This window comes from Rhea pennata, chromosome 2, assembly GCF_028389875.1.
Source record: "Rhea pennata isolate bPtePen1 chromosome 2, bPtePen1.pri, whole genome shotgun sequence".
Taxonomy (NCBI): domain Eukaryota; kingdom Metazoa; phylum Chordata; class Aves; order Rheiformes; family Rheidae; genus Rhea; species Rhea pennata.
The window spans coordinates 107,985,375-108,012,071 of record NC_084664.1 but is presented as its reverse complement, the minus strand read 5'-3'; the positions used below and the strand labels follow the sequence as shown (position 1 = coordinate 108,012,071).

Below are 26,697 nucleotides of genomic sequence, written 5' to 3'. Positions count from 1 at the left end.
TCCTGCAGAAGGAATGAATTGGACATCAGGAAACCTGATCAATCTCACAAGCCTGTAATCATCCAGCCTCTCTGGGGGCATTTTCCCTGAGGGCCAAACTCAAAATTGTAAAGTCTTTGGAAGGAATTCGGAAAATATTGGCTGGAAGGGGGTGCAGCAATCCAAAGCAGCATTATTTTTCCATGATACCGAATACAAATAGCCCAGTCAGAGTGAAGACTTTTTCACTAATCCGCCTTTACCTTATGTTCAGAACGTTAACACTATAAGAGTGGAGATGGAGGCTGTTCTTTAACATGTTGTGCATGAGTTGCTTTTAGGCAATCTCAGTTAGCCAGTGCATGAGGCTCACTGCATCCATGGCACAGTTTCTTCTACAAGTAGGATTTGACTTGTGATTGCCAAGCTGCCTTGTTATCGGCTCCTCTGAGGAGCTGGGGTAATGGGAAAGCTCTGGCTTGCAAGGAGCTACGTTTTTGTTCAGTTTCTACATTGTTTGCTCCATCTAAGTTTGTGAGGTACCTGTTTTATAATGGCAGATACTGCGTCAGCCTACACTGGCATGATCTACCTCCCTTCCTACATATTTGCTTTCATCCAAGTTGTACAGTGTGAGGAAAGACTTGGCATTGTCTTTCTGACTTACCAAATCTTGCATTAGTCATGTCTTTGGGAGATGGTGGCAGTTTTTCACCTCCCACGCTTAGCCTAGATACAGCTTTTACCAGGCTCAATATGGATTAAAAAAAAAAAAAAATCTTAATTCTCAGGACTCCTTTGACTGGAAGTGGAAATAATTCATAAATGTTACAGCTTTGTCTGATGGGATTGGTAGCCTAGGCTATCAGCAGTATTTTTTACTTCCCTTCCCCCTCTTGCTGTCATGGTAGGGTGAATTGCATCATTTTTTTAATAAGATTAGAGCTATTTGCATTTTAAGGTGTTCAGGGTATTAGCTGGCGGTGTGTCAGTTTAGTCTGTCTGAGCTGGCTTTGGTCACCTCCCATAAAGGTTAGAGAGTTCAAGAATATTGTGCCTTGTTGAACTGAGAGTCTAGACATGTCTGGAGAGATCCTTAGTTTTTCAGGGTTTGTCTGAGCTTTGTTTCAACTGGGGTGTGAAAGCTATAAAAAATGACACGCTCACACCAAGGTTTGAAAGTCATTTGAGTACTATGTGGGTGAGAAATGCCTATATCTGTACTCTTAGTCAAGGAACAGCAAAGGGGCACTCATTACAAGAAAGTACTGTCAAACAAATGAAAGACCCTTTATTTGTGAGGAGAACTGGAGTTTGGGTTTGCTCCTCATTTTGCTGTAGAAGCTCAGGTGAGCCATTCATACTCCTCCCTGTCGGAGGTTGTATGCTTGGACGGATGCGTGGCAGCCTTTCCTGGGTGTCAGACAGGTGTGACAGCCTTTCCTCAGGCTTCAAGAATGCAAGAAAGGGGCGATAACTATGCAGAGGATGCCTCCGGCAGGATTTGTGGCCGCTAGACGCCCAGCTGGCCGTGGCCACCCGCACTCTCCACTCTTCTGGCCGAGCCTCCATCCTGCACCGTGGGAACTCCCTGCCTGCTGCCTCCTGGCTGCTTAAGAGGGTTTTCTGCCATGAAAATGCCCACTCCCTTTTCTCTTCCTATTCCAGCAAGCCTTGTTTGCTGGAAAAGAGCATATTTTCTGGGAATGCGTTTTTCAGGGGAGCATTTCGAAACAAGGAGCCATACTGCTCATCTGCCACAAATTCACTTTTGACCAGTTGAGTGTTTAATGGGTCTTAACAGGAATTAGAAAGTTGCCTGAGCCTTGACAGATGCTATTATGTATTATATGCTATCTGCAAGGGTCCCTGCGTGCTGGGGTCATCTTGAGTTACGTAGGTACTTCTGTGAAGCAGCAGTGGAAGGCAGGAGTGCTTACGAATATGCCATAGAGAACATCTTTGCAATTGCAGACAGATGGACAAAACACCCGACTTATACACTGTCCTTTCCCCAAAGAGCTCGTGATTTCTCGACTAGCAGATGAAGAAACCTGGGAAGAGGACAAAGGAACAATAACCTAAGCAAAATATCCCTGCTGAGATTTCCTAGAGAGGAATTAATGCAGAGCAATAGCTGTTTGCTCTGCAGGTTTCTATGAGCAACCACTCTTCAGCTCTTGTGACAGTTGGAGTATTTTAAAGCCTTGATTGCTGGAACTGTATAAATAAGAATGTCAAGTTTCATTAAAAAAAATAATAAAGCATATTTGTAGCCTTCCTGATTGTAGTCTAAATCTTTAAGGTATTGCCTTATAAACTCAAATGGCTCTAAAAATAGAAAATAATGAAAACACTGTGGGTTTTTCCCTTTTTTTTTTGTTTTTTTTTTTTTTTGTTTTCTATCTTGGGATTAATTTCAAGTGGGCAATATTACAATTATCAAACCTTCATGGTCAGTACTGCCAAAGGCTCTGGGATTTAGTCACCTCAGCAGTTAGATTTAATTTGAACTAAATGTGGAGAAAGAGAACAGCCAATATATTTCCCTAGTTATTTAGGCACCATTGGTGATATATTTGCAGATCTGTATATGTAATACAGGCTTTGATGTTTTCCCTTATGCATCTTTTTATTATATAAATAGTGTCCTTGTTTCTTAGTGTTTGTTGTTAGTGTGTGCAAATACATTCATCTTTTGTTTCACCCTTCCCCAGTGACCTGTTACATTTAGTTATAGGATATGCAGAAAGGAAATAATTAGTCTAACTTTGATCTGCCCTTGAAATTGCGCTGTGCTTTTCAACTACTGTAAAAGATGAACAATCAGTTTGTTTCTGCACTTCTCAGCAACAAAATACAAAGTGAATATAGGCATTGTAAATTATTGTCTTAAAATAGCCTAAAGAACCACCTTTTTACAAATGGGTTCTCTGTAGAGACCTTTTTGTCCAGTGCAGAGATGCTGGAGATAGAGCAGTTGTGTGCCAGGAGCTCCTGAGCTGTTAAATCAGCGGAGACAGTGAAATCATCACTTCCGAGCACCTGCTTAGGTGCATATTACACCTCACCTTTTTACTTTCATATAGTCCCTCACCTTAATTTATTTTTTGTGTTTTTTAAAACTGCAACTTAGCTTGCCAACTTGCCACTGATTTGTTTCTATTTGTCTGTATGTTTTTTTTCAATTCATATTATTGCACCGTACGAGCAAATTATTAAAGGTTCCCTGCTCCTAAGAGTTTTGAGAAAAAAATTACCACTAGAAGTTATTTGAAGTGGGCTGTGAAATTGCAAACTGTTATGGGAAAACAAAGTACAGTTTTCTGTTCCTGGTTTGCATAGACTGGAAGGAAAGTAGAGTTCAGGCAGTAGGAAAAAGAATTGAGCAGCTTTGTGATTTGTTTTTTCCAGCTTCTAGTGGTGAAAAAGACTCTGTTAAATAATAAGGACACAGCATTGGATCTATGTATTCTTCTAGTTCCTTTGCTGTTACTTGAGTCAAACTTTTCAGATAGCATTTTGGGTGTTTTTTTAAGCTTTAATTATTTTCCAGTATGTGGTGTTTCTTTAGAGAGCAAAAACACTAAAGAATTGGTACTAGGAAAAAGAGTTTTATTTGTAGAAATGTCTGGGCCATTTTCCCCACTGTTTCTTTTGCTGTTCAGCGGAACCAGAGTACATCTGGAACTCAGTAAATACAATGGATGCTAATTTTTTCTGTTGTCCCATTTAGTCCAGCTGTGCATTTACTGTACCATGGCTTGGTGGGAGAGCGTCCTACTGCAACAGAAAGCTGTCTCAGTGATTCAGTAGGTGGTACCTGATGTATGGGTAGTGCTTTCTGTTAAAATCCTAAGCAGGCTCCCTTCAGGCTTTTTTTTTTAATTTTTTTTCTGACAGTGGCTAGGCAGCTGGTGAGCTGAATGTACCCAGAACTGGGAACAGTGGATATGAGCATTTTACTCCTTAATCGCATCCTCTTCTTTCATAAGCAGTTCATTTTATCTTTTTTATCGTAGTGGTACATCTCAAGATAGCAGATGTAAGGACCATCTTCTTTAATTACACAGTGCTGAGGCTACTAGAGCTATGATTCTTCACTGAGAGATCTTTGTGTTTCTGTAATACAAATAAATAATGAGAATGAACTAATTTTACTAATATGTCAACAAGCGTGGATGAAGTGTGAAACAAAGGTCTTTGTAGATCTTCATAATTAAAGATCCCACTGCTAAGTTTGTATTATTTATTATTACTATTTGTATAGTCTGTTATTATTATTTAGCCATGATTTCTAGTGCAGTTCAAGTATATATGTGTCCATTAACCACATGTATTTTCTGCTTAAGCCAACGTATTCTGCTGTTTTAAGGTGACGACATCCTGGGTACCCCAAAGCTAGATGCAGTAGTGTCCTTACACACTTCACAGTATTACGATGCTAAATTATTTATGTTTCTAAAAAGGCATTTAGTCCTCTACTGAAAGATACTTCAAATGTGTGTGTATGTTACTATTCAATGAATGTTTGTCCATAAATGCACATAAAAGGTAGAGATGTTAATTTTAGTTCCACTGAATCTACAAGACTGGAAACGAAATGTAAATCTGAGTATGTATCTCTCTGTTGTGTTTTGCCTCTAGCAGCTTTTAGAATCACAAATGCACATTTTTAATGACTATATGTAACATTAAGAGGGAGCCATTCTGCCCCAATTGTTTCATTAGAGAATGGACTTGCCAGAGACTGCTTTTAAGTAGGCCTGTCTGTGTCTAACCCAGGTATGCTCCCTCTCCCCCTGGAAAAAAAAATTCAGAAACAGAGGGAATAAGATGATTTATTTCTTGCAAGCATTCGAGTGTTAGCTGGAACATGAAGGAAAGGAAGAGGTCATGCTGCGCAGCTATGTGACATACACTTCTCTCCAGAAACTTGTATTTTTACTCGGTCCCATCACAGACGTGAATGAGGCTGTGCAGTAACCCCGAGGCTGAGTTTTACCGATGACGTTACCGTGAATAACCTGGGATGTCCCCTGCGCGTTTGCGTGCAGAGTCCAGGCAGCGGTGGAATCCTTAAAAGGTGAAGGGAGACCATCGGGCTGTTGCCCCCCCCCCCCCAGTTTTTAAGAAAGGCATTGCTGCAGCATGAGGAACTAACAGCAAATAAAGCATTTCAAAAGGTGACACCAGTCTTTCGCTCCTTCCCACGTTTCACGCTCTGGTTTCGACACCCCCGATGGCAGAGCGCTGCTTTGTGCGATGCCAAGGGCTAGCTCGCCGCCGTGGGGCCAGGGCCTGCACCGTGGTGCTGGGCGCAGCCTCCCACGCAAGGAGCGGGTAGCTGAGCCCTAGTTAACAGGTTTTTGGATTCGAGGGGGCAGTGCAAGGAAAGGGAGTTCGCCCAGCTGCGGCCCTGTGTGTACCAGGAGCTCTTGGCCTGGGTCCTCTGCCCTTGTCTACCGGCATCCTGCGGCTGGTCGTTTTATGTTGAACGGTTCCTACCAGCTCCCACGTCCTCGCATGGCTATTAGGAAGCACCTTGCATGGCTCGGCTGAGTAAAGGCCGAGAAACTGTGGAGCATCCCGAGTGCGCGCAGGGCTGTTGAGCCTCTCCAGGGCAGCCGGCTCCCGTGCGCTGCCGGACGCTCCCATCCGACCGAGATTTCAGAGCAGGAAGGAGACAGCACAAGAGCCTTCAGGACTGCGGCCTTACAGGCAGGGCAGTTGGAAGAGCCAAAGGTAAAGATGGCCTCGAACATCCTTAGGGCTGCCAAGGTTAAAATTAGACGCAGACTGGGCTTTGTTTCTCTTGCCGGCTCACGCGCCTCGCACGTGCTCCCGCGGTCAGCGGGCTGCAGGACGGGGTGAGTGCTGACGGGAGCCAGCGCCTGCCTCTCTGTGAATAGGTTTCTTGTGACTTTTGGTGCCCCGCTCGGTCACGGGGCGGGAGTGGGAGCGAGCTGCCGTCGTCTGCGGGCACGGACGGTGCCGCGCTGCTGACAGCAGCGATCCCACGCTGGTTGCTGTTGGCAGCCAGGGAGCTGCTGACTGTGGTGGTGAGGAGCAGAAATGCCGTCAGTGAGCGGGTGAAGTACCAAGTGCAAACTTTACATTGGGAGGCCGTGTACACTGCAGAATTTGCGGTGTCACTCAAATAAGGTTTTAAAATACGGGCACCGGCTGGGGACTAGAGAGTAGAGGACACTTTGCCAGATGAAAAAACTGTTTGGCCAGAGCTTGGCCATTCTGTGGGGCTCACAACAGTGTTAGAAGCTTTTGGTGGGACTGCGCCTCTGTGCAAGCTGGTTCGAGTCTCTAGACCGTGCACTAAGCTGAGCAGTATTGCTCTACTGTCACTACTATTTGAGATGGTATATCTGTTAAGCAGATGTGCTGTTAAATCGTGTGTACTTTTGTGAGGTTTGAAACAGGCTGAGTATCTTAGTTTTATGCAGAATTCCCTTAGCACCACTGGATCCTGCCCGGGAGCATTGCAACGGAGCGAGAACGTTTCTCCCTTGCGCGCGCAACTGCTGCGAAGGCTCCAGGGGACTCGGGTGGTTTTAGAGGGGATGGGTAACGTTAAAGCCGGCTGCCGTTGTGCCTTTGCTTTACGTGCTAGCTCCTGTGGGCAGGGATTAATGGGCCAGAGCGTTTTGAGAAGGTAGACTTTTGTGTTTTTCATTCGGCTTCTCCCTGCAGGTCTGTCTGCTCCCTCCTGCTGCTTAGGGAAAGCAGCGCTTTTACAGCTTCCTCCTTTAATCCTCTTTGACTGGACTTTAATTTTAGCTGAGTGGTACCTGCGTTACAGGGAGGGAAAGGTACTGAGAAACAGACTGCACTAAGGGTTTTACACTTGTCTCCTGGCTCGCTGCACAGCGAGGATAAGTCGCAACTGTTTTTCCGAATCCCTATTAGTTTTTCTTCAAAATGAAGTGATTAACTTGTGCTGTAAACTTCCCCTTGTGTAGGGCATCCCAGCCTTGTGCTGAGCTTGACAGCATTCAAGATCTCCTGCCCACATAGACTATTAGGTTCTGCTTATCCGTCGTTTCCACTGCCTGGTGAAATATTAGATAACGGGGAAAGAGCTTATCTTACATGCGTCTGAACTGACAAATATGGCAGCCTTTCAGTAAAAAGGCTAATGCAGACGAGGCCTTTTTCCTGGCTGGAATAAGAATGAGCCTCGCACTTGTCTTCTGCCATTGACGATGGTCAGATGCGCACAATGTGATTTCCATAGCAGCCAGACACTCGGAGTACCTAATATCTACCTGTCTAGTCAATACATCAGCTTTGCTGGAGCAGAGAGCTGAAGTTTGTCATTGAGACTTGTTTCTAATGCATCAGGAATGGATCTTTTACCGGCACTCCAGAGTAAACATTGTAAACTGTGTGAATTTATTTACCGTCAGTGACAAATAACTGTGTCAGTCACTTTTGTTTTGCTCCCTGAATAAGATATTCTCTGTAAATGCCCTTATGGATTTAATTTTCATAGTTTTAAGCAGTAGAGGCTGGCAGGCAGGGGGAGCGGAAGGGGGATTTCTTACTGTTTGAACAATATTGTTAGGTTAATATTAATGTTCATCTCCCTCAGTGTTTCTGTACATGAAACATTAGTATAATAATTTTCAGAGGGACCTATTTCAGGATTTAACAATTTGAGGGCTGTAGCTGGGAAATATTGACCTGATACCAGTATTGAGTGGAGTCTGTTTTAAAAATACAGCTGAAAAACAAATCTTTATTGTGGCAGGTGCTACCTGGCCAGGGCAGCGGAGAGAGAAGGAGACGGTTGCTTTGACTGCACAGCCATGAGTGGGGCATCTTAGTCATTTCAGAAGTTTCTTTGCATTTCTCAGGCGTAGACCTTGTATTTTAATGCTTCCATTTTCAGAAAGAGAATACTAAGCATTACACTGTGGTATGGTTCTGCATTACTTTCACGCAGATATTTGGGGAAATTGTTTTCCCAGATGTAAATCCTAATCCACACATTCGCGATGAAATTTGCTTTGCCATCAAATTCTCAACCAACAGCTAAAAACCAAAGTGTCACAGAGTCCATAGGCCTGGAGAGCTAGTGGGAGAAACTGGTAACCTTTTCAGAAATGAAAGAATAGTAGTTAATGCTCAGGTTGCTGCAGTACTGCAAAATATAAATGTGCTCTGAATGTAGGACCGGCAAAGAGTTGCTAGTTGGGCAAGCCAGACACACCTAGACAGTCTTCTGAGCTGCTGCCAAGCCACACTGGCTTCTTGGACTTTATCCAGGCTTTGTTCCTGAAAACAAATCATTCAAGATGGGAAACTTTGAAGATTGTGTTGACCAGTGAGCCATGCTTGTGTGTGTGTGAGACTGTGAGGGAAGAGAACCCAGGTTTGGGATTTTTTTTTAGAAAAAGCAATAAGAAAAGTTTAGCTTACATTTTAATCAGTTGCAGAAGGTGGTCTGCAGTTTTTTTTTTATTATTTCATATAAACAGGGTTAATTTAAGCCTTGGAAATGGAGTAAGGAGCTGTCAATCCAGTTATTTAGTTTACAGCTGTTGACTTGCTTTGTAGCAGTTTCTCTGCATATAGTATAAGCACTTCTGTATTTATTTGCAAACAAGTAGCGTGTGAAGAAGTTAAGTAACATCTATAAACCATTCTGAATTTGTAAAACAAACCATTCTGAATATGTAAAACAATAGGTATATGCTAACTATTATGTTATTTATTTAATGCTTTGATAGCTATGTTGCGAAACAAATCAGGAGGTGGGGAATTTCTTTTGGAAAGAAATGTACTGCAATGCCTGCCTCGATCTGCGTTAGACATCTGCACTGTGAAGTGGAAGTGAGGCTGAAAGATGCACTGAGAAAACAAATGAGTTACGGTACTGTCAAACTAGAAATGGGAAAATGTGTAGGCAATAGAGAAACGTTACAGGCAGAATTGTAAAGTATTAACTGAAGAAAAATAGCAGCAAAGATAAAACACTAACATTTTGGAAACTGGGACCCAGCCAGTTTATGCAATGGAAGTTCACACTGTGCTAAAAAAAATCAAGAACAACAACTTCTTTTTTTTTTTTTTTTTTTTTTTTTTTTTTTTTTTAACAGAACAGACCCACAAAATTCTGAGATTTAACACTTGGAGACTCAACTCTTACCTCTAAAAGTGGAAGAAAAAAATAACTTTCTGAAAATGTTTGGAGATATTCAGGTTAAATCTTCCTTTGAGGAAGACACCTAAAATGAACAAAAAATAGTCTGGGCTTTGAGAGCAAGAGTATGAAAGATCATGAAGGGCAAATGCCCAAGTCCTTTGAAATTCTAGGTGTCTAAGAAAACTGCTTAAAATGGAAAAATTTAGATTTTGAGTGCTGGTTTGGGTTGTATGACAGATCCATGTTCCCTGTATGCACTATCATACATTGAGCAATTCCCTTCTTACTTTCTTCTCTGTGTAAAACAGAAACTAGATATATTGACAAGGTAAAGCTAATTGACGCGTCTAAACGTAAGGTAATTGAGGTGTCTAAAAAACAGGATGAGAACTGCAATGGGTGTGCCTTTTCTAATTAATTTAGCCAAACTGCACTCATACAATGCCATGCAACTTCCACATCAGGAAATGCAGCGTTAAAGGCCGCAGCAGCAACTCAGCCTTGTGCGCTTACTCAGGGTTGTATGGCAACATTTCTCAAACTTGATGCATGTGCCATGAGTGAGGCACTGAGACTTTTCCGTGAGACTATTTTGTGTATCGGTTGAAGTGAGGGGATCAGATTTCTGAGAATAAAGGTTATCCAGAGAATTATATTTCTGTGCTGAATTTATCAGCAAGACCAAAAGAAATTAAAAAAAAAATCAATGAGCTGTTGTTACATGGTGTAAGCTTTGTGACCTAAATAATTACAAGTTTGTTTTATATTTGCTTGAGACTACAGAAATAGGAGAATTAGCATCAGTGCAATAAATCTGCTTTGGGATGTATTTTCTCCCCAGGGTGCAGTGGTATCATCAAGCAGTAGAAGTGGAGGTTAATGTCATTCTGCTAAAAATCTTGTTCTTCGCTCTTCTGACCGCTTTTAGAAGGTGCATTTCCACCACTGTTAACTTAGTTTAAATGAATTTTGTGCCCGAGTCTGGTTTTAAACACACTGTAGCATGTAGGTGAAATCCTGATTGAGAATCTAGTCGCCTGCGGATGATTTGTGTCAACGTCTTTGAGAACGTGGTGTGCCGCAGTGAAGGGATTCCGTATGTCGTGTTGCTGACTTTGGAGCAGGGGTAACTGGCTATTTTGGGCTAAAAAAGCTCCCCAAAATGTCGGTAACATTGCAGGAGGTTAAGAGGTATTTGGTTGCAATACTCCAGAGACCTGTGCACATCACAGGGCTTCCTAAGTGTGTATCTGAAGGGCGATTGCGCGGTCTCACGACTCATTTGTCCATGACTTCTGAAGGGCGAAAAGCCTGGCCTGAGCTCATATTCAGATCAGGATGCTGAGTGTCCTAAAATCCCCGGCAAATCCCCTTAGCCCGTTCGGTAAATCTGCGACTGGGATTTACTCTTGTGACAGCACATCCCAAGAGTTGTAAAAATAGCCTGTCTCACAGCGTTGCAAGCCTGACTCGCGTTCCACAGTTAATAGGTGAGCAGTCAAGGTTGGTGGTTGTTGAATCGTTTCACGAATGCGCCAAGCTCAGTCGTGATGGCAGAGGATCACTGGGGCTGCATTGCACAGAGGGTTCACCTGACTCAGGCCAATTCTCTAAGCCTCAGTTTAAAACTCAGCAGACTGGAAGTATTGCGGAGACCCTTCTTGAAAAGGAAGATTGCAGGATCTTTTGGCCCTTCGCTGCTTGGGAGGCTTGTGTCTGCCTTGAGCTTGCCTTGAGACAGCTGGGAAGGTGTGTTGTCCCTGTCATGTCCTGCCCTCCTAGCCTGGAATTTTGTTGTTTGAACCTGAAAACACAGTCCTCTCCTTGGAGCCTGCATGACAGGTTGGATTTACTTGTTTTTAATCCTTTACCTTAATCCTAATAAAAACCATGTTCTTTATTAAAAATTTCAATCTTGCCAAATTTGAAGCATTAGCAGTTTTGCTATCCCAATAGGGTGATGTGTACAAGTAAGAGTGACTGATCTCACTGTTTACTCACTCTTAACTCTTCTTGCATGGTGCATGTGTGTATACACATGCATATATATGCAAAATGGGAGACTGCTGTTTTTTTATTTTTTTTTTAAACCTGAAAACACTTTACTCAATATCAAACTTCATCTTTACACATAGATTCACACACACACACAAAATAATCCCACCCAAATGGGATATAAGGTCTCTCTTTTGTGGATTTGACCAAAATGCCACTGTTGAGTCGCTGCAGTGTCGGATGTACAGTTGTGCAGAGTGGGAACATGCAATGAAGTACTTGAAAACACAGCCTCCTGTCCAAAAATACCAGCCAAATAAGTGTAAGACACATTAGCTGTCAGCTCCCAGTGTGTCTGATGAGATTTCAAGCAAATTTTGTTTTTGCTGTCGCACACAAAAAGTGCTATTGCAGCTGTTTGGGGCCTGCCCTTTTCTCACTGGAATCACTTGGAATTTTGCCACTGGGCAGATTTTGAAAATGCACCTTTGTGGTTCAGGAGGTTATGTGTCGTTTTCCGAAGAGGCTTAGCAGCCCAAATTTCATATGGTGCCAGCACCAGATAGTGTGTGAAGACTGAACTAAGTAGGGCCTTCATCTGTGCGAATGCTGCATAGGTGCTACTGTGATCCCAAGGGAGAGAAGAGGGGGAGCAGGCCTGGAGAGCTGAGGAGACCTGCCTTAGGTCCCTGGCAGGCCTTAGATAGAGCTGAGGAGATGAGCTGAATCTCAGCCCTACCTTGTAGCTACCGAACCGTGCATCCGCTTAAACCTCTTTTATGTCATGCACTTGGGACAGTTTTATGGTTTTTTTGTATGCAGGGTATTTTTCCTTTTCTCTGTCTCTGTGTAAAACCTCTCTCCCTGAAGCGCTCCAGTGAAATACTTCCAATGTAAATAGGCTATGTGGGTAATGCTGGTATAGCAGGTCAGAAGTGGATGGAGAAGCGGAGTCAGAAGGAACCCATTCAACCTCTCTGAGGACCTGTCTCTGTCCTGGAGCATGTTCAGAAACTTTCCTTCCTCCCACCTGCATGGCCTGAGTAATATCACTACTGAGTAGTGCCACTCCCCTGTGGTTCTTCATGCTTGAACCAGCACTAGGTCACTTGTATCACTGGTATCACTGGTTTTGTGTCCATCTCTTTGCTTCAGCCCTGAATAACTGTGCCATTAAAGGCGATGATAGGCACCCTCAGGCATGGTGTGAGAAGTTAGCGATGGTCAGGGCAACTTGGTGAGCTGCCTACCTGTTGTAGCCGTAGTATCCGGGGAAGGAAGCAGCTGGAGTCTGTAGATGCCATTGATTCTGCTGGAAACGAATGCTGGCATTGTGTGGGTGTGAGCCCCTTCATTTTATGTAAAACAGATGTGGTTTTCAGGTTCTTATCGAGTTGCTAGGATGCTCTCCATCAAGCGATATTTGGAAGTCTTTTCTTAGAAGCTATGCCAGTTTTGACATGCTGCTTTAATATTTTTCTGGCTGCAATATGGCAAGACATAGAAATCTTATGTTGCCATCACACAGGGCTGTGAAGCCTGCTTTTTTTTTTTTTCTTTTGCTTTCTCTCTCTTGCACTCTGTCATATGGAAACCAGATCAAGATTATGAAATTATTGCCCACAAACTGTGATCTTTTTTCTCTTTTGTGGTGGGAACTGACAAGTCAGTGATGGCTTAGCGCTGTTGGTACTAGCTGTTCATGTTGCACACATTTGTATGTATCAGGAAGTGCCGAACTTGGCGTGCTTTTCAGTTGGCACATAGGCTGGTGAAACGTCAGATTTTCAATCGTGATAAAGTTCAGGAAAGAAAAAAATTACGGCAGATGTTTCCTTTTGTCAGAGCTGTACTGAATCATTAAAATGTGATATGATGTACTATGAACGAATCAGTGTAAACACCATCCTTGTGAACATGTCAAAAAGACTGAAGAATGCAGACCATTCATGGCAATGTTAAAAACCATGTGGTGTGAATGCTGTATCACCAAGCTGTTTTGTTTAAAGGCAAAGTATGAATCTTATGAATTTTTATTGCCTTTATACAAAATGAAAAGATAATATAGTCTATTTTGGCAAAAATAACCTAGTAGCTTCAGCAGCACGGTTGTCATTTTCCAAGTTATTTGTCCAAAAGTGTACTTTATACAAGCAGAGGTGAGGTACATGATTCCCACGGAGCACTGAGCTCTCTCTTTTAATTCCTGCTGATATATATGATGCGTTCTTAGGATGTCTAACTCATTTGCCAATATGAAAGAAGCTGTAGAAATGCTGCTGTTTGCTGAGGAATGCCTGTAATGGTAGATTAAAACATAAAGCCTATATAGGACAGTGCTCTTTTGTAAATATTTGCACTCACTCTGTGCTGCTGATTTCACAGCTATTTAATAAAAGGTAGCCGTTGCATCCTTTCCCCTTCCTACTGTAAAGACAGCGCAGGTTAGAAGGCAATATTCTGCCTTTGCTTGTTGGAGCCTGGTAAGTGATTGAGGGAGAATGACGGGAAGGATCCTGAGACCGACCCTCTTTGTGGACTTTCTCTCCCCTCTCTGGCCTCACGTCTCCTCTGCGAGGATTATTGTGTACACTCTCACTTAGGCATTAGTCAGAAAAAGAAGTGCACTGTGAGAAGCTTCCTTGTGCTTCCGCGTGAGCTGAACATATTATACCTGCAGAAGAAGCCTTGAGTACGTTCTGATTCTTACTCCCTGTGTTGTCAGTTCTTATGATTTTCCTGTTAGTTGAGTGGCTTTCTTAAAGATTCAGCTGCTGGAATCAAGGGAGCTCACAAGTATCTCCATTCTGACTTAAAGGTCAGAGAAGGCTGGAAAGGTATGATCGAAGTGCATCCCACAGTGTTGTTTAATGCCACTTTTCTAATTTGAGGGAACCTGACTCATGGTTTTTAAATGGTAGGGGTTGGTAATAACATACTCTGTTATATGGTAGCATGGGATATAAGCTATAGTAAATCCAAATCTTATTCCACATCAAAAAATCTCTGTCCACATCTTTTTCTTGGGTGCAGTGCAAGTACATTTAAATTGTATCTGTGACCCCAGATAATTATATTGGTTTATTAGCAGAGAAAAAACTTCTAGGATGTGTGTGTATGGACATACATGAATTGTATATAAACATGCATTTTATTTTAAGCGGGAAAGCAGAAGCCAGGAGTAACGAATTCATTTTTAATAGTCCTACAGGATTCAGTGTTAGCAGTGTTAATGGCAAAGCATCTACAATTGTTGCACTATGGATGTTTGTGGATATGCAGTATGTTTTTTTTGAATTTGCATAAGTTTTTGCACCTCTCTTGCGCCATAGGAACTTAATCCATCATGAAACCTCATTAGAAGCTGTGCCATTGTATCCTGAGGCAGATGTGAAATTTGTGTGACTCACTGATTTGTGATCAAGTTGAAGGAAACTAAGTCTACAATTCTTAGGAAAGCAGCAGCCCATTTGGGATTCATTTACACAGCTCCTTTTGTATAAATCATTAATGCTATAAACTATCCATTATTGTTAGGAGAAGAAATTTAACAATGCAAATAAAACAAATTGCTGTGGCAGAGCAATTTTATGTTTGATTGTAATGTTTAATGGCATGTTCTTATAAAGAGATTTTCCCATCCTTCAGACCTATCATGTCTGTGACTCACTTGGTTTCCATTGGTCCACACATCCCCAATTTATTCCTAGAGTTGTTTTCTCCTCAGCAATTTCTGTAAAGGTGCTGCAGCATGGAGTTATCCAAGGTTAATTTAATTTATGAGTACTCATCCAGACAGCATGTATGTAAATATTGCAAGACAAACGATAGTGAAACCATAGGATAAAAATGTGGACTATTACTCAGAAATCAATTCCTTCATTTTGCTTGTAGATTCATTTACTGGTATCAATCTACTTCTCCTTCTTCATTTTTTAAATTAAATGTTAAGAGTAACTTATAATGGCATCGTAGCTTTTAAAACATTTTTTTCTGACCTTAAAGGGTAGATTATGTTTATTCTTGTTCTCCCCCACACCTCTTTGGATAGCAGTTTTTCCAGGTTCCTTTCTTCATCCTTTTCTTTGAATTAAGCCAGTCACTAGACAGCACCATCAGTGAGGTAGAGTTTCATATCCCTAAACCAGACGATTATATTCATGTTAGAAATAAAACACAGCACAGCATCTTCTGATTATGTTTGCTGTACCTTATTTTAATCTTGGTTTTGTTTTCCCTGTATATCTTGGATCCATGTCTTAAACTTTTTTTTTTTTCTTTCTTTTTTTTTTTAAACTTCCCAACTTCTTTTAAATAGATTGCTGGAGTTTCTTGTGATTTTGAGAGTCTTCTGCACTATCCAACTTTGTGAAGCCTTTCCATGCACCTTAGGCAGAAAGTACTAAAATATCTTGATAGTCTGTTAATCTGCAGTCAACTGCATTATTTTCTTTTCCTGGCTGCCAAGGAGTTTGCTGGCCATTGAGATTTATGGAGCGAATAATCCACCTGGCAGGAGACTCTCTGTAGCTCCAAAGAGTATGCTTTAGTGGAAGAATGCACATTCCTTTTTGTGTGTAAAATACCATTAACAGCTTATTTAGCAACCCCTATTTCTACAACAGGGCATTCAGTTTTATGTTGGAGCTGGATTCTTGCATATGCATAGATGCTAGCACCTATGCTAATTCTGTCCCTTATTTCACTTTTGCCTATTTCTATGGTAGGATAACATATGAGGTTCTCTCTCAGGTTTTTAATGTGGTCCTTAGTGCATGTATTCTAGCTCCTGTTTGAATAGACTGGGGAGAAAAAGAAAAAAGAAGAAAGGCACCCAAAACACACAAAAACAACAACAAAAAAAATCAAACAAAAAACACCCGAAGGGCTGATTCTTCCTTGTACTGACTGGAAATTGCCTGGAAACCCAAAGGAACTTAGGGTAGTGATGCCTCAACCACCTAGACTCCACAGAGTCCAGCACAAGGTACTCCATTGCATTTACTTTGGGGAAAACGGAATAAAAATCAGATTTTTATTTTATGATTATAGTCCTTTCTTTAGCATTAATTTAGTATTTTCCCTTACTTAAATGGCTCATTTCTACAACCAATGATTAGATTAGAACATCACATCAGCCGAAAGCTATGAAATATGATCAAAATAAAGGATGGAAGGGGTTGTACTATTTTCAGTACACTTGATTTTGTTCCTGAGTTTTTAATAGAATTAAATGGAGAACTGAATTAGTCAGTGATTAAATTAAGTGGAAGTCACTGTATACCGGTGTTTAAGGTGCCAGATACCTGCGTAGAATTCTCTCAGCCACTAAGTTACTTTGCCTCTTTAGGGCTGCTTTCCTAGTCCGAGCAGCCTGGGCTTGATTATCACCCTCAGGTTTACAGCCACCTTTCTGTGCCCGGCACTTCTCATTCCTTATGCATCAGCGCTAGGAAATTCTGTACCTGTTTTTCAGTGGGGGCACGGGAGCACCGAAGTTAGCAGCAGCGTAATCTCCAGGGTAAACAGGGCCAGGGTGCTGTTATCACTGTGCCATTTAACCCTGCTAGAGGAGACATCTGTAAATTACCTGTGTCCAGCATATGTGCAAGGACTAATAGAGCTGCAGCAAGGATAATTCATGAGTAGATTTTCTCACTCAGCAGTGTAAACAGAGCTAGGACTAGTCAGGTCTGAAATGCTGATTACTTTTAAAACAGCATGTTATAATTCTGTGTCCCAGGTTGAACCCTCCGTCCAGCGCAGGAAAACAAACTACCACATGCGTGGCCAGTGCATGGAGCATGTGTGCTGTGTAACGCTACAGATCAAGGACCACTGTTTTTCTAGGAATCAGGGTTTGGAGGGAGCTCTCTAACTGAGGATTGCAAAGGGTGATAAAAAATCAGAAATCAATTTCACAATCCTTCCTATTAATGCAGAGTAAAGAACAGCTTTAACAGGAATTTAAATTAGAGGCCTAAACACTGTCATATTCTGCATTAAATCCTTTCTCAAAACTTACTATTTTTTCACTAATCTCCACACTGTTCCCATCTGTTTGGTTGCTTTCACCTAATCACATTAAAACAAACAAAACAAAATAATATACCTAGATAGGCATGCGCTGGCAAATAAGCTACCTGAAATCACTGTAAATGGGGAAAGCACTTTTCCTTTCCCTGGTTATGGTATCATTTCTTAGTACCTTTTTCTGACAAACCTAGTCTTTGAGAGCCAAACTTAACCAAGAAGGTGCAAATTCACCCCAGAAAGGGGCAAAGGTGTCAGCTTGGGGGAACGGACGGACAGACGGATGGACATGGGACCTTCAGCGTGGGAGCCTGGCGTCACTGGAAGCTAAGCTCGGGGCAGACTGATGGAGAGGGGATGGTCCTGGTCGCCCACCTGTGCCCTACCGCCTCATTCCTGCCTCCTCGTTTGGTGCTGGCATCAGCCTTCACCCAGCTACAGAGCAAGCACTTCAATTTTAGTTCGATTTTCATCTGGGCAGAGAGCTGATCCAGCTGAAAGCTGGTGTGTAACTCAGCCAGGTCTCTTGCTCCGGTACCCGCGCTGCTGCTGGCGCAAGGAAGGTGGCTGGAGCAAGGTGACATCGGCGTTGGAGCGGCCACCCTCGGACCCAGCCTGTGCGGCTGGGATGTGGAAGTGGTGCAGCAGGAGGTGGTGACTGTCAGCCTAATCTTGAAGATCCACGGGGCTGCCGTGGGGACTGTGCCCAGCGGCTGGCTGTGCCTGCAGGGTGCTGGCTTCGTGGTGGTGGTGTTCACCGCCCTGGCTGGGAGCATGAGAGGACAAATCCTCCATGAAAGGCACCTGCCGCCAAAACGTGGCTTAGCCGTCGTGCCTGGATCAAAGAGGCACGTAACTATGCATGACTGTGCAGCACAAAACATTAAGGGTTTTTATATATATATATATATATATATATATATATGTATATATATATATATATATTTGGTGCTGATCTCAGGTGATTTTCTGGGCTTAAGGTACTTAGGCTATTTCTGCACACGTGAAGGGACTAGCACCTCTGTGCAGAGGTTCAGTGCACCAGCCAGTTTTGTGGTGATCCAAATAACAAAGTGTACTGCAAACAGGGAAAAAAATATCCTCTTATATATACTAATTTCAAGGGGGTTTTTCTCCTCACTTTTTAACAATCTCTGTTAACAAGGCTTTGTTAGGAGCTTCTTACCTTTTAGGGTGGGCTGAGAGCCTGGCCAAAATCAGTAATGTCTTCAGAGAAGCGAAGAAAGAACAGGATAGGAAGCAGTGCAAGTGGGAAACTTCTAATATCTTTAAGTATTTAGTGAAATAAAAAAAAAGCAGTTTTTATTCTTATGGGTTCCAGAAAGAATTTTCTAGCATGTTAACCTCTAGACTTGCAACAGCTTTTAGAGGAGCGTTACAACTCAGTATGCCAAAGCCTGCTAAGGGAGCTTTCAGCCCTCTCCCAGAGCAGCGGTGGTGGTGGTAGCTCCTGGTGGAATTGCTAAGAAATTGCTCAAGAGGTTCAAAGGAATTGCTCAAGAGGAAGTTTTAGGAGGAAGCAGGTCCCCCGTCCTTGCTGGAAGACAAGTTGCTATGAGGCGTTTGCCACAGCTGACTCCTAAAGGGCTTGATTCACAATGAAAACTTGATGGTAAATTCTTAATAAATAGGTAGTGATCCTCATATTTTTCCAGGGGTGTTCCTGAGGATGCTGCAGGTGTGTTGGTTATGGATACGGTAGCCTGTAACCATTTGTGACTCGCAGGGCCTGCACCGGTACGGTTAGTACAAGGTAGAGTCGGGAAGCAGTGAGCTCCGGAGGGAGTACGGCGTGTCGCGCGTGTGCCTTTCTGCGCCGAGAACGTTGGTCGTGCCAAAGCAATCATTTTGTGCTGTGAGCGAATGCCCTCTAGGAGCCGAAAAGGTGCCTGAACAGTCAGGGATGTTTCTTCGATTGTCGGAGAGCAAAGCAAAGGAGAGCACTAAAACCTCCATATTGACGTGTTTTGTTTTCTACTAACAGTCTTTAAAAGGGACTTCTCTCAAACCAGCTTCTCATTTTAAACATGAAGTCTGGGAATGATACAGGCAGGTCAGTTTTTAGCTCGGAGAAATTTTGTTTTACACTTCAAGCCCTAAAGCCTTGGGAATGGAGACTTTACAACAGAAGGGGAATCGTCCTTGGCAGCGGCCCGGGGTGCACTTGTAGGCCGGACCGCCGCAGCAGCGACGTGTCTGTAGAGCTGATTGATTCCCAAGTCGTGCGAGAGTGGTAAGATCCCGGTTTTGAAGGTGCTCCCCATGTGCCATCTGTTCTGAGTTATTTCCCTGCGCTGGTAACAGTGCTGTAGTCAGCAATACCCAATTTTACTCAACGTATCATTTAAACTCCACGTACTCTTCTCGTAACCCCTCAAAAGGATAGTTATCTGTCCTCCACAACCACTATCCCCCCAGCTTGACCCTATTATTGGAATTGGGGCCTTAAACCTAGCAGCATCCAGCTACGCGTCAACCGCGGTTTCGTAAACGTAGACGAGGGGGAGCGACTCCAGTGCCTGGGGAAGGGTCCTGGTGCCGCAGGGCCAGTGTGTGGCAGCGAGCTGGCTCCCGGCGCTGAGCCCGTGTCCCCCCCTGGCCTGTTCTCCTCGCCTTCGAGCGCAGAGACCTCTGTGCTGAGCCCTGTCCCTCGGGGTCTGCCCCGCGGGGCGAGCGCTCTCGGTCCTGTCTGCTCTCGGTCTGTCCGGCGCGGTGGCACCGCCGCGACCCGTCCGGCTGAGAAACAGCCGGGCGGAGAAAGCTGGCTCGACGGCGGGGCTGGGGCAAGCGGAGGGGCTAAAGGGGAGGCGGATACGGCTTGAGCTGGGAGTTTTGCCAAAGAAATGCACGTGAAACTGGAGCCCAAGTCTCAAAAAATTCTCTCCGGTATTTTTTCCTTCCCCTCCCCTTCTCTTTTTCCTTTCTAAGTTTCTGTGTATAGATTGCTTGAGGTTACTTGGATTATTTCTCCCCGTGGTTATTGTTTTGCAACAGTATACCAGGATGTGTCACCCTAATATTTTAAACCCTATGACTCTCCCTAAAATGTTTCATAATAAATTTGCAACTTTAAATTCTGCAGGTTTCTGTGGTCATTTTCAATGGCTGTCTGCCCGCAACATGGGAGAGAGAAGCGATGAGGAACTGGGGATAAAATTTCCTTACTGATACCTTTTTAAGTTAATGCAGCGGGAATAGGCACAGAACAGTCTGGATTTTTAAATAGCTTGGAAAAGTTTATTGCTCTGGGGAGTGACTGACCTTTTAGGGAAATCTGGTGTTTATAAACGAAGCACCGCTTTGCAAACACAATGGAAAACTCCCAGTATCCATAATTCAGATATAACGAGATCCCCGAGCCTGGAGCTGGTGTGTGACGCTCGATACCGGTTGCGTTTCCCCCGCACCCCCGCCCGCCGCTGCCGCGCAGCGACTTTTCCTGCGTGCCGCTGGAGCGCAGCTCCGACCTGCAGCGCTGCCCCAGCGGCGGCTCAGCGGAGCGGGCGACCGGCGCCCCGCGCGCGCGCCGGGACGCGCGTGGGAGCTGCCCGGCGTGCTCCCGGCGCCCGGGCGAGCGCGCGCGAGCGGCTCGCTGCCGGAGCCGCCTGGCAGGGCGAGCCGGAGGGAGGGAGCACAGCGCTGGCTCGACTGAAGGAGGCGAGCGCGGGGCTTGGGGCCGGGAATGACGCACGTCGAGCTGGATCAGAAACGCGGAAGAATTAGAAGCCTCTAAGTGTCAACTGGTCTTGGTTTAAAGAGCAACGCAGCCGAGCAGCGAAGCTGTTTCGTGTGTGGCGTGGGTAAGATGCACATCTTTCTTTTACTTCTCTCTGCCTCCTGCTCTCTCTTTCGCTATCCACCAACACGCAAGACAAAAATCTTGTGGCAGGGATCAAGAGCAAAGGATTTTACTCGAGCCCTGTGGATTTTTTTTTCTCTTGTTGATTATTTTTGTATTTTTTTTTTCATTTTGTTCCAGACAAAGCCTAGAAAGCTTGCATTGCTAAGAGTTTAAACATACATCCCCGCTGCCTCGGGGTGCCCGCGCGCGTGCGGACACACCGGCAGCGTATGCATGCGCGCTTTTTTGGGTAAACAAGAGTGAAAGTCTGCTTCAGCTGGTCTGAAGATAGGAGACTTGGACTCTCTATCGGTTTCCACGGCACCGCCGAGTTCCTGCTACTTTGCAACTTGCTCTCTGCTGATGGCAGTTGATAATTGGTAGCCACAGTCTGCGGTCTGAGCCACAGCATTTTGTCTAGCGCCTGGGCCGGGCCCTGCTGATATACTGGAGAGAGAGAGGGGGAGAGAAAGACAGACAGACAGACAGACAGACAGACAGCAAGCACGCTGGCCGTACCTGGGTAGCTCTGGGCGAGCGGCAGCGAGACGCGATTTCCCTGCAGCGCGGAGCCGGAGGCTGCCCGGTGATGCGGCGCCTGCTCGGGGGGTTCACGGAAAGGCTCGAATCCCTTTTCCAGAGGACACGATTATGTCCAGTGAGCAGCTTAACAGTACAGCGGTGAAGGATGCACGGTTAAAAGACCTGTTATTGGAAAGAGGTACTCCCATTTTATTTTTTTAATGTATTTGCATGACTAGGATTACTGTGAGTTTAGCCCCTGAGTTCTGCCTGAGCGAAGTGAAGTGAAATCCTGCTTATAATCCCGCCGGCTCGGCTCGAAGGACTGCTTGTAATCAGAGCCCCAGGACGCCGAGGAGGGCTTTTATTGCTTGGGAGAGAGAGTTTGTTTTCAAAGGATAATACAGGATGATGATCCAGACATTTTCACTTGTATGATTATTGATAGAAGAAATGTTTTCTTGTCTTTTTTTTTCTGTGAAGGTGTTTTCATTAAATATGTAATTGCCTTTTTTCCTGTTGCGCGTGTATGAGGAAAAATATTCTGGGGAAAGTGTACTATAAATTTTATTTCCTGTGTGTGAAGAAGTCCGTGTGCGTTTGAGAGAGAGAGAGAGACAGAGACAGGGGGAGGTAAAAGTGTATCACTTCTTTCTCTCTCCACATTCCTCCTTGCTTAATTTATGGGGGGAAAAAGTCCTTATAAAGGAAAACGCGTTCGCGGAGCAGAGCGCCCTGGGTGCCAGGGCTCTTCACACAGGCGGACACGTGCCGCAGACTTCGTCAGCGGGGCAGGAGGCAGGCGGGGGGTGAGGGACCGAAGTGACTAAGTGTGTGTCAGCAGCCGTCAGAAACTGTTTGCGTTGCCTTGAGCGGTGTCGGTAACCAGAGACCGCTTCTGCTCTTGTCTTTTTTTCTCTTACTTTTGCCTATTAATAACCTAGTGATTAGGAGAACGACTAGTCAGGAGCAAGAAAATGTTGAACGTCTCTCTCCCCTTCCCTTTTCCTCCCCTCTCCAGCGAGAAAATCCTCTCCGACATCGGTGGGAAGTTTGTTACGTTGCAGTGTTTGCAAGATAAAGCCGCGCTTGGGAAACGGTGCGCGCGCGCACTGGCGTGCGGTGATTTGGTGATGCGGCCGCGTTTCGGTCATCTATTTTCAAATGATTTTTGCCCCAGAAGGGAAATGCTCCCAATCCCAATCATTTCTTTGTGGAGGAGAGAACTGTCCCCTGCCCCTGAAATGCTGGGGCCTTGATAAATTTAGAAGACTCTGCCCTTGGCAGATATAGAAGCAACATGTCATTCCAGTGATCTTTGCATTCTAGGAAAGCCTAAATCAACATTGCTTGTTTTCCATGTCACCCTTTAGCAACAGTCTCTCAATTTCCAGTCATAAAATATTACATGGTCTGAAAAAAAAAAAAAAGAGTTTTGCGTAAAGAGCCCCTTTGATACTTAGTATTCACAGAATCTGAATTGCAGCATTTGTTCTCTGTGTCAAGCCTGTATTCTGCACTTTTGACCCAAGAAAAAATTGGCTGTATACTTCAGCGTGTTTTTGTGTTTTGTTTTGTCTTTTAATTAATTTCTGTGCTTGCTGCTTTTGGATCTTTTAGTACTGACATCATTAGCTTCCAGTGCCTCCAGACAAAAAATGGCACACAGGCTGCTGCATATGGGATTGCTAGCAAAAGCAGACGAAGGCTGCAAAACACTGACTAAAGAAATTATTCATAAGTGTTGACAATGTTACTAATGAATGGATGGTACTTAACAGAAAAGAGAGATTAAATGATAGACATATTATTGCATTGCTAAGGGCCCCTTTAATCTTTCTGTGGCTTTGAATAAAGTTCAGCTACTCGTGTTGTGAGGATTGCTGAAACTCAGTGCTTAGATCTTTGCCCACTCCTGCCCATTGCAAACCTCGGGCAAACTGCTGGACTTTGGGGTGCAAGCTGGCGGTAGTGTGTCCAAAGCTGTCCTCCCTCAGGCACCAGCACCCTCCCAGGTCTTGAAGACTGAGGTTAGGTTTGGAAGAAAGCTTAGAATAATGAAACAAACTTGGGTTTCCTTTAGTTCCACTGCAGGACATTTTGAACTGTGAGTGTGAACAGTACTTTTCTAGCTCAGCTTCATAGTCATATTGTGTTTGCGTAAGCTTCAGCTACTGTTATTACACAGAAGGGAGATGATGACTACAAATGAGAGAGAGATAAGTGAGAAAGCTTATTCTCTCCACTGTATTTGCTTTGTCCTTTTGTTTTTTAACTTTTGGTATCTTTTTTCCTCATTGACTTTTTAAAAGCAGGAATTTACCCTCGAGTTCCTAAAGTCACATTTTGGCACCCAAAAGTAGTGTCATTTTTGAAAAGTGGTGAGAACAGAGCAACTCCCTCCACTTCCCTCCTTTTTACTTCCCCAGCATCCAAAGACCTCCTCCTGGAGGTTAACTGGAGGTCGTCTTTCGAGATGAGAGTGACCCCTGTGAGCAAGGCAGTTTCCATAGAAATACCAGCAACTGCATAACTCCAAAGCGCAGTGTCTTCTCTTAGCCTGCTCGTCCATGATGCTACACTATAGCCGAAAGGGTACGAGAGTGACTGCAGGTGGTGTGATTCTAAACATATACTTTATATTTGTTGTACAGGCAGGATTTTTGATAAAACGATGGGCTTTTACGGTGTTTGCTGTCTTGTACTTGCAACAAGTAAGCCCTAATGTCGTTTTTAACCATAAAGGAATGTGTCTTGGTTTAGAATACCAGAACTCTTTTTAGACTTTTAAATGTATAGCAATGTATTAAAAGGTTAATTTTACTGTAGGTGGAGGGGAGCAAGTAACTGAAGAAAAGACTACCTGTAGGTTCGCTAGGACAAAAGTTTGTTTTCAACTTGATTTAGGTAATGTGAAATTAAAGACAAGGCTGTTCATTGCTTTCACACTATTTAGGTGACCAAAATTAAGGATTGTCTCCCCTTTGGTCTTCCTTCTTTTCTCATAGGTAGAGTCTGACAGCAGAATGTTGATCATTGAAATACTTATACAGTGTCCTGATTTCTCTCCCTGTGACCTCTGCTTTGAAGTGTATGGAGCCCTCTAGCCTCTGCTGGCATTGCAGGTGGCTATTAAAATAGTTCTAATTTTTTTAATATAGAATTGTTGTATTATCTAAAAATCATCCTTGATGTTTCAGCTGAAGAGCTTTATTACCCATGAAGGCTGCAGTAGAGGATCACTGGGAAGTTTACCTTTCACTTGCAGCTACTTGGCATCTATCGATCAGTGCTGCTGAAAAAGAAAGCTATACATTACTTTTTAGGACATAGATCTCTTTTCAAAATTTTGCAAGGTGGACACCAGTAAAGATCTTAATCTGGATCAATTTTGATGAAGTAGTGAGTGTTTTCAGGTTATTGGTTTGATGACATTGTGTGTGTGATTGATTGACATTTTCTTTTTTTTCTCTATTGTTGCAGCTGAACTGGAGTTTGTTCAAATCATCATTATAATTGTGGTTATAACTGTTATGGTGGTAGTGATCATCTGCTTGTTGAACCACTACAAACTCTCGACACGCTCCTTTATCAACCGACAGAGCCAAAGCAGGAGGCAGGAAGAGACTTTGCAGACGGTGAGTATGAACTCCCTTGTACCAGCTTCCTTCTCCTCATGGTGTACTGGTCTGTATCAAAGGCTTCTTGAGAAGCTCTCGTATGGGCAGCTCTCTGAAGAACTTCTGGTTTCTGCTACTCCCTGTAGTTAGGTTTGTTGCTGATGTTGTATTTATCAGTAGACTAAAATTGAGAACGTGAGTTTAAAATGTACTACCCACGATTATTTGTGGGCCCTGCATCGTTTTACGTAGCTTTTCTTCATTTTGTGTTTGGAAGCTCAAATATGAAATCCTGTTCACTGCCACTGCTGCAGTTTGAAGCGGGGTGGAGGGGAGTGAATGGAGACCACCTGGGGTCTGAAGAGTAAATTAAGTGTTGCTGTGACTTTCTGTATATCTACTAATACCATCCTGGAGTTTTACCACTATTACTATCTTGTGAAACTGCAGTAACAGTTTGCTGGATCCAAAGCACTATTCCAGTAATGGCTCAGGAAAATACAGCATTTTGTCTGTCTCATACCAGTAACAAGAAAATATTAGGCAAACGATCTCTCCCCAAGGAACTGGAGTGGTTAAAATGCCTTGTAATAGAGCCGAAGGCTTAAGATTGAATCTGAGTCAAGTCTTGTGGTAAAGGCTGTCCCCAGCCAACCTAGTTAACTTGGCTAGCGAGCCAGATGTTTACCAGTTGGGACACATCGCTCTCTTGTTTGGGTTAACCACAGACTGTCCCTGACCTTGATACATCCCCCCAAGCTCACAGTGCCACAGATTATCCTGTGCTGTTGTAGGGAGATTCTTTCTGATGTGCTCTTCAGTGTCCTCAAAGTGCTGCTCCTGGCCTCTTTGCTGCCTGGGATGGCCGCAGGGCCATTTGTGAGGATAGCTTTCATGATGCATTGAATTCCTGGCAACAGTACTGGGTTCACTGCTTTATTTTGTTTCACTGTCAAAAAAAATCATACAATTTTGACTGGAAGGCACAGTCCCATAATGGTTTAAACCTGGCTAAGCCCACAGTCTCACTCTTCTTTCCATCATCGTCATGTGATCCCACCTCTTTGTTTGTGCTCCTTGGGGAGCTGGTGACCACACGGTGAGAGGCTTCAGGGAGCTCATCTGGCTGAAAACCGATTGCTTTTCTGGCCCAGTTACATTTCAACCAGATCAGCTCCCTGAACAAGGGAAGGGCATGGGCACAAGCATGACACTGCTGGCGCAGAGGAGGCAGGAACAGTGGCACCAGGATCTACCCTGAACTGCAGCCGCGGAGCTGCACTCTACGCAACTTTGTCCTGAAGGGCAACCGTAAAACAGAGCAAACCTAGAGTTCTTGAAGGTCTCATTCAACACATCACCTGCACTCTGCTGCTGATATGAATAGCACTTGCACCTCAAAGGCTGCATCGGAAGGAAAGGAACTGTCTCCCTGAGAGACGGTAGATTCGTTCCCTATCACTCTGGTAATTCACAAATACTTAGTACTAATTTGGTTGCAAATGATATTGGAGCTTGTG

The 26,697-nt window shown here is 43.9% G+C and overlaps 1 protein-coding gene across 7 annotated transcripts in view; it reads left to right on the top strand.

Annotated features, from left to right (window-relative positions):
• LDLRAD4 (low density lipoprotein receptor class A domain containing 4) overlaps positions 1-26,697 on the top strand; it is a 285,075-nt gene that overhangs the window by 246,307 nt on the left and 12,071 nt on the right. For 3 of the 7 annotated variants that reach the window (XM_062570081.1, XM_062570082.1, XM_062570080.1), the window contains one exon: positions 25,041-25,195. In XM_062570081.1, coding sequence (XP_062426065.1) covers positions 25,041-25,195 — 155 coding nt within the window. The other 4 variants (XM_062570087.1, XM_062570083.1, XM_062570086.1 and 1 more) reach the window with 3 other exon arrangements.